The 6,233-nt window shown below is 40.2% G+C and overlaps 1 protein-coding gene across 1 annotated transcript; it reads left to right on the top strand.

Moving 5' to 3' along the window:
* The first annotated feature begins 693 nt into the window (after positions 1-693).
* six3b (SIX homeobox 3b) lies at positions 694-2,436 on the top strand. The gene is made up of 2 exons (XM_031843965.1): positions 694-1,388; positions 1,965-2,436. Exons 1-2 carry the CDS (start codon positions 694-696, stop codon positions 2,101-2,103), a joined length of 834 nt encoding a protein of 277 aa, XP_031699825.1. The 3' UTR covers positions 2,104-2,436.
* Positions 2,437-6,233: the final 3,797 nt, after the last annotated feature.

Genomic DNA, 6,233 nt, shown 5'->3' with positions numbered 1-6,233 from the left:
TTCAAATATTTCAGGACAGCTATGAGGCAAATACATGCAGACAATACAAATATATTACTAAAATAAATAATAATAAAGGTAAAAAAGATTATAATAAAACAGATACGACATTTTGGAAACAACATAGTGTGCTAGCATTAATAAAAAGCTTTTTTAAAGATAACTTTTGAGACGTGGTTTATAAAGTTGTCGCATGCATGTTGTAGCCTACATGTTCCATTAAACATCTTACAAACATTAAGAATTCATACCACAACACTGTATAGAAAGATTTTACAGTGAACTATATTTTTTTGTTTATGTTGCCATTTTTGGTCATCTGAATTTACCGCCCGATGTGTTTTTTATCACTCCCGCTCGTTTTAATCTGGTTTAGAGATCCGGAAAAAAGATAGTAAGTGGCACTTGAGTTAAGTCTTTTTTGGTTTCCTGTTAATTGAAATGTTTCCCAACAGCGAGTCTGTTAAGAATAGGCTTCATGTGTCCAGCTTGTCCTTAAAAGGAGGGATAAATCCTCTGTGTGATTGACGGTGCTGCCATGACAACCCCGCATCAGCCCCAGGGTATCCAATGAGGAGTCAGATCCAGGGTCCCTCCCGGACTCCCAGGTGAGCTAAAGAGTCAGACTTCAGCACATTTCTGTCAGACCGTTTCAGAGACACACTTCGTCTCTGGTTTCACTCTGACGTCCAGATGGTGTTCAGGTCGCCGCTCGACTTTTTCTCAGCCTCCCGGATCCTCCTGCCACACTTCTCGGATGGGCTCCCTATTCTGGCACGCTCGCAGTCCCCGGAGGACCCCCCCTCCGCTTGTCCTCCCCTGGCTCTCCCGGGGTTGTGTTTCTCCGCGGGGCAGATCGCCAGTGTCTGCGAGACCCTGGAGGAGACCGGAGACATCGAGCGGCTGGCCCGCTTCCTCTGGTCTCTCCCGGTGACCGCAGACGGTCGAGACTCCATCTCTGAGCACGAATCCGTGCAGCGGGCTCGCGCCGTGGTGGCCTACCACACGGGGAGCTTCCGCGAGCTTTATCACATCCTGGAGACGCACCGCTTTACGCGCGCCTCGCACGGTAAACTCCAGGCGATGTGGCTCGAAGCTCACTACCGGGAGGCAGAGAAGCTCCGGGGTCGACCGCTCGGACCTGTTGACAAGTACCGCGTGAGGAAGAAGTTCCCGTTACCGAGGACAATCTGGGACGGTGAGCAGAAGACGCACTGCTTCAAAGAGCGCACGCGGGGGCTGCTAAGAGAGTGGTACCTGCAGGACCCGTACCCGAACCCTGGGAAGAAGCGGGAGCTGGCGCACGCAACTGGACTCACACCGACTCAGGTTGGGAACTGGTTCAAAAACCGGAGACAGAGAGACCGGGCGGCAGCAGCCAAAAACAGGTCAGTGACTTTGACTTGAAATAAGTTGTCCATTGAATGTCACAGAAACATGCAGGTGTCGTTGAGTTGAATACATGTTTATTTTATCAGTATAGTATCGAAATATTGTTAAAAATCAAGAAAACCACAATATCAAAAATAGAATCTCTTTATTGATTATTCACTGACACTTTCACTCTCTCGTTAACGTCTCCACAGGCAGCCAAGGTTGTGCATAAAGGCCATTCATGCGTAAAAGTGCACGGCCATTCAGCTTCAAGGTTTTTGTTTTCCTTCAGTCAGTCTGACCTGGACGGTCTTTATCCTTCTTTCTCTCCCTATAATTTGCTTCAGGGTCAGTGTGTGGGTCATCCCTCCTATTGGTGTGAGCAAAACGTGCATCAATGGGCTCAAATTGCTAACCACACTAAACTGGAGATTATTTATGATTTACTTAGTTTTCGTTACGGGCTTTATTTATGCTCTATTTTTCACTTTGTTTGTCAATTTTAACCTGTAACATTTTACTTCATTTTGGACACACTTGGGTTTAAACGGACTTCCCCCCTTTTAATTTCTTTCTCTGTTCATTTTCAGGTTGCAACACCACCGGATGTGTCCAGGCGGTGCGCGGTCATTTAGCGGAGGAGAGTGCAGTCCAGACGAAGGCGGGGAGCGCGCAGATGGAGAAACTCTTCTCTCAGTAACGGACAGTGACTCTGACTTGGATGTTTGAGACTCAAATATAAAATGGACTTCGGGGCCTGAGATGGTCCGTCGTGGATTACCGCGGAGAGAGGAGGATGTATTCAGGAAAAAAAAAGGCTGGTCAGATTTTGGGTTGCAATAAACGTTCAGGGCATAAAACAGCTTCATCCTAAATGTCACCTCAGCCCACCAAACAGCTGATGTTACTGTGTATTTTTGATTTTTAACAACATCACTGGATGGTGCCGGTGCACATCTGTTGACCCAGCTTACACCATCAACCTGATTAAACAGACATCAAGCCGTGGACCCCTGTTGGACTTTAACTCAGGGACCCCCACATGGGAGGACCCTTACAGACTGAAACCTGCCAGTGAGCTAAACACTCTTATTTTCTCTAATTATGTGTCATTGTTATTATTATTATTTTTTTAATGAAACTGTTGGAAGACCCCTGGATGTCTACTGCTAGACAATCAATACGCACTGAAGCCTCTGGCTGTTTGTATGTTCATGATCTTTTTTGTTTCTTTACCTTCACTTTTACTTTATTTTAAGTTCACAGAGTTCACTGTGCAGTCTGCCTGTGATATTATATCGTACTTTATGTTCAATTTGATGCTGAGTAAATGTTTTGGTATTTTATATAAATAAAATTATTTAATATATGATATTGTGCCTGCTCTTTTTTTATGACACCATCACTGTCCCTGTTCTACAATGAAACATAATGACACGGTGTGCAAACACGTTAATGAATTATTGATAACACAATATACAGTATAAGTAGAAAGTGACAGTGTGATTACAAATCCTTACAGTGTGTTATGAAGCATCTTTTAACTGTTAAAACACGAGTGCAAATGATTCACAATTGAGTTTAAGACATTTATAAAGGTTAAGTGTTTTTTTTCAGAGTTTTGATGAATTATGTTTGTTATTCCATAATATTATCTATTTTTACTTGTTCAAGAGAAACACAATCGAAGAACTTTGCTCAATAAAAGAGTAACAAATGTTTTTAAAACATCTCAGTATGACGCAAGACTCACTCTAAACGCATGTTATTTTTTCAGTGAGTTCTGCCTTTAAATTTCCAAGGCGTCTTTGGGATTTAAATCCCTCATCTGGTTCCATTCATCTTTTACTTAAGCACTGTGCAATTTTGAGATACTTAAGTATTTCCATTTTGTGCTACTTTATACTTCTAATCCACTACAATGCTTGAGCAATATACTTTTTACTGCACTACAGTTATTTCATAACTTCAGTTACTTTGCAGATTCAGATGAATGATATTTAATTAAGTCAACGAATAAATTACTATGTATTATTATAAGATAAGTTATGTATTCCTGTGGTATTTTCACACGTTACCCAGCAGCATATCAATTAATTAAAATGAGCTCCACCTCTATATCAGCTTCAATATTTAAATAATGAACACATTGGTGCATTAATAATTATAATCCAACATCATGACATAAATTATTCTGAAATGGTCCATCATGCATAATGAGTGCTCTGATGCTAAAAGTTTCGAGCTTTTAAGTGAAATTTTAATGTTGGACTTTTACTTGTGATTGTATTGCTATAATGTAGTGTTAAGTAAAATATCTGAATGCTTACTGTCTATTGGCTACTTTTATGTTTTCCCTGTTCAAGTCATAGATCATCCGATTTTCCCAATCGATTCCAAGATGTCTGCAGAGTATTATTTTAGTTTTTTGATTTGTAAAGATATGGTTGTAAACTGTACATCCACAAAACCAAATAATATTTTGTTGAGACAAAGAAAATCCCTGAAAAGCAATAAAAGAAAATTAAAAAAAAGTTCCAACATATACATTTTTTTCACGTAAGAAGACATATTCATCTCTGAAACTGGACTAAACAGTTATTCTCTCACTTCCACTCACTGCTGGCCTGCAGTGATGATTCTGCAGCGCTGTGACCAAACTCTGGAGCCGCCACAGTTGCGCCACCTAGTGGTCAAAGTAGAGACGGAAAAGTAGAGTAAAATGAACAGAAAATAAACAGTTAAAACACGACGCAAGCTTTGATAAGAATCGGATTGAACGGATGCAACACGTCAGATACCATTATTTAATTACTCTAACAATGAGGGGGGTGTAGGGAGAATATGGCATAAGGTCAAGTGAGATAGTGTAACTATTCAGATCTTTCATTTAAAAAAAGGTGCTTGCTAAGACCTACCTAGGAAACCGCCTAAAGAGAATTACATGCCCTCATTGTTGTGACATCAACCAGGTGGGCGGGTCAAGAATCAAACAGGAAGTTGACCTGCAACGCATGAGGTGAGGAAGACGCTGGCTAGTATAATTAGACTTTGTTTAGACATTTTGCTGGAATATTTACACAACTCATTACATCAAATCATAATAAATTGTGCAATGATTATGCACTAGCCTAAATCAATGATAACATATGCCCTCCCAATCACCCACATGTTAAAAACAAGGTTTTGGGTCAGTTTTCTCAAAAGTATATGCCACACTTCCTTAGAATATATAACCTTCTTTTCTACTTATATGGATAGATAACATCTTAAGTTAGAAATGTATCACTGCATTAATATTAATATATATATATATATCTCGTAAGAAAGCTTACACATGGCAGAAATTCCAAAACTCCCAATGTGTCCTAATTCACCAGACATTGAACAAGGGTACTTTTACTATTTACAATAAACTAAACTCAAAGATGATGATTAACTCTCGTGTGACAAATATCCACTCGACCACCGTCGAATCATGAATCTACGAGGAGCACTTGAACGCAGCGTCCCGTGACGTCACGTCCCCGGAGCGTCATCATCCTGGCGTTACGTCCCACGAGCCAGCAGGTGGCGCAGCTGGACAGGTATAGAGGCTGAGTTACGATGCTCAATATTTTACTCAAGAGTTTAGATTTTTTTTCTCTGTGCGTGGCCAGCTGTGAGAGGGCACGTGGACATATTTGCAAGTACAATACATGTTAAAGAAATGTTAGACAATAATCATGAATGTTATTTTACTTCTGCATTAAGAGTTTTTTTTGAAACCCTGACCTCCATGGATCTGTCACATGTCATGTGTATGTTAAATTGATAAAAGGTCAAATTAAATCAAGTAAAATAACATAAAATATATGAAAAATGACAAATTGGACACACAATCAGGGTAAATGTATAATACATGTATGCTTTTTAATACCTGAAAACATTGATGATCGTTAATGCAAGTTTATTGTTTATTTATTTGCTCATTAGGTCTCAAAACGGCAACAACTACTACTCCACAAACAATAACATTAAGAAAACTACAGCAGTTTCATGTATAACATATAATACAAAGAATTATATATATATACATTACAAAATAGACAAAACTGACTACTGCACTTATTTATGATATAATCAGCATTATTGCAGCAAATGCATTACAATTAAACATGCATACAATAAGTTGCTGCATTGAAATTACATAATTTAATACAATTAATATAGAAATTGAATATATAAACAGGTTCGTTGTGGAATTCATAGGTATCGTAATACTACAAGGATTAACACAGAGGAATAAGACATTGTAAATATATAGACAGGTGTGCAATTTTGGATCTACGGTCTTCCACTCAAACTCACAGTTTGTGCATCTTTCTGTTGCAGCAACTCTCACTGCTGACCAAAAACACTTCCACACCTCCGTAATATTCCCATAGGAGCTGCTGCTGTGACTAGTGGGTATGGAAACAGTAATATTATAAGACACTCAGATTGCAGCAACTTGCAGGCTAATAGTGTCGTTATGACATTTGTTCTGTCCCTCCAGACTCTCCTTGTTCTGTATGTGTGTGTGCATGTGTGTGTGTGCGCTGTCTGTGCCCATGCATAAGGACTGACTGATTGACTGGCTCTATTGGGTGTCTGGCCATGACACGCACACACACACACACACACACACACACACACACACACACACACACACTTACATAGACGTGCGCGGTGCCTGCGGGTGAATTCCATCCCCCTCTTCGTCTCTTGTGCTCAAAAAAACCCCACCTCTTCTATCTGCACGCGCATACACACGCATAGTCTCTCTCTCTCTCTCTCTCTCTCTCTCTCTCTCTCTTCTCTCATCCGGCGCAAGAGCC

Source organism: Anarrhichthys ocellatus, unplaced genomic scaffold, assembly GCF_004355925.1.
Source record: "Anarrhichthys ocellatus isolate YVR2014 unplaced genomic scaffold, GSC_Weel_1.0 scaffold4, whole genome shotgun sequence".
Taxonomy (NCBI): domain Eukaryota; kingdom Metazoa; phylum Chordata; class Actinopteri; order Perciformes; family Anarhichadidae; genus Anarrhichthys; species Anarrhichthys ocellatus.
This window is presented reverse-complemented; position numbering and strand designations above follow the sequence as displayed.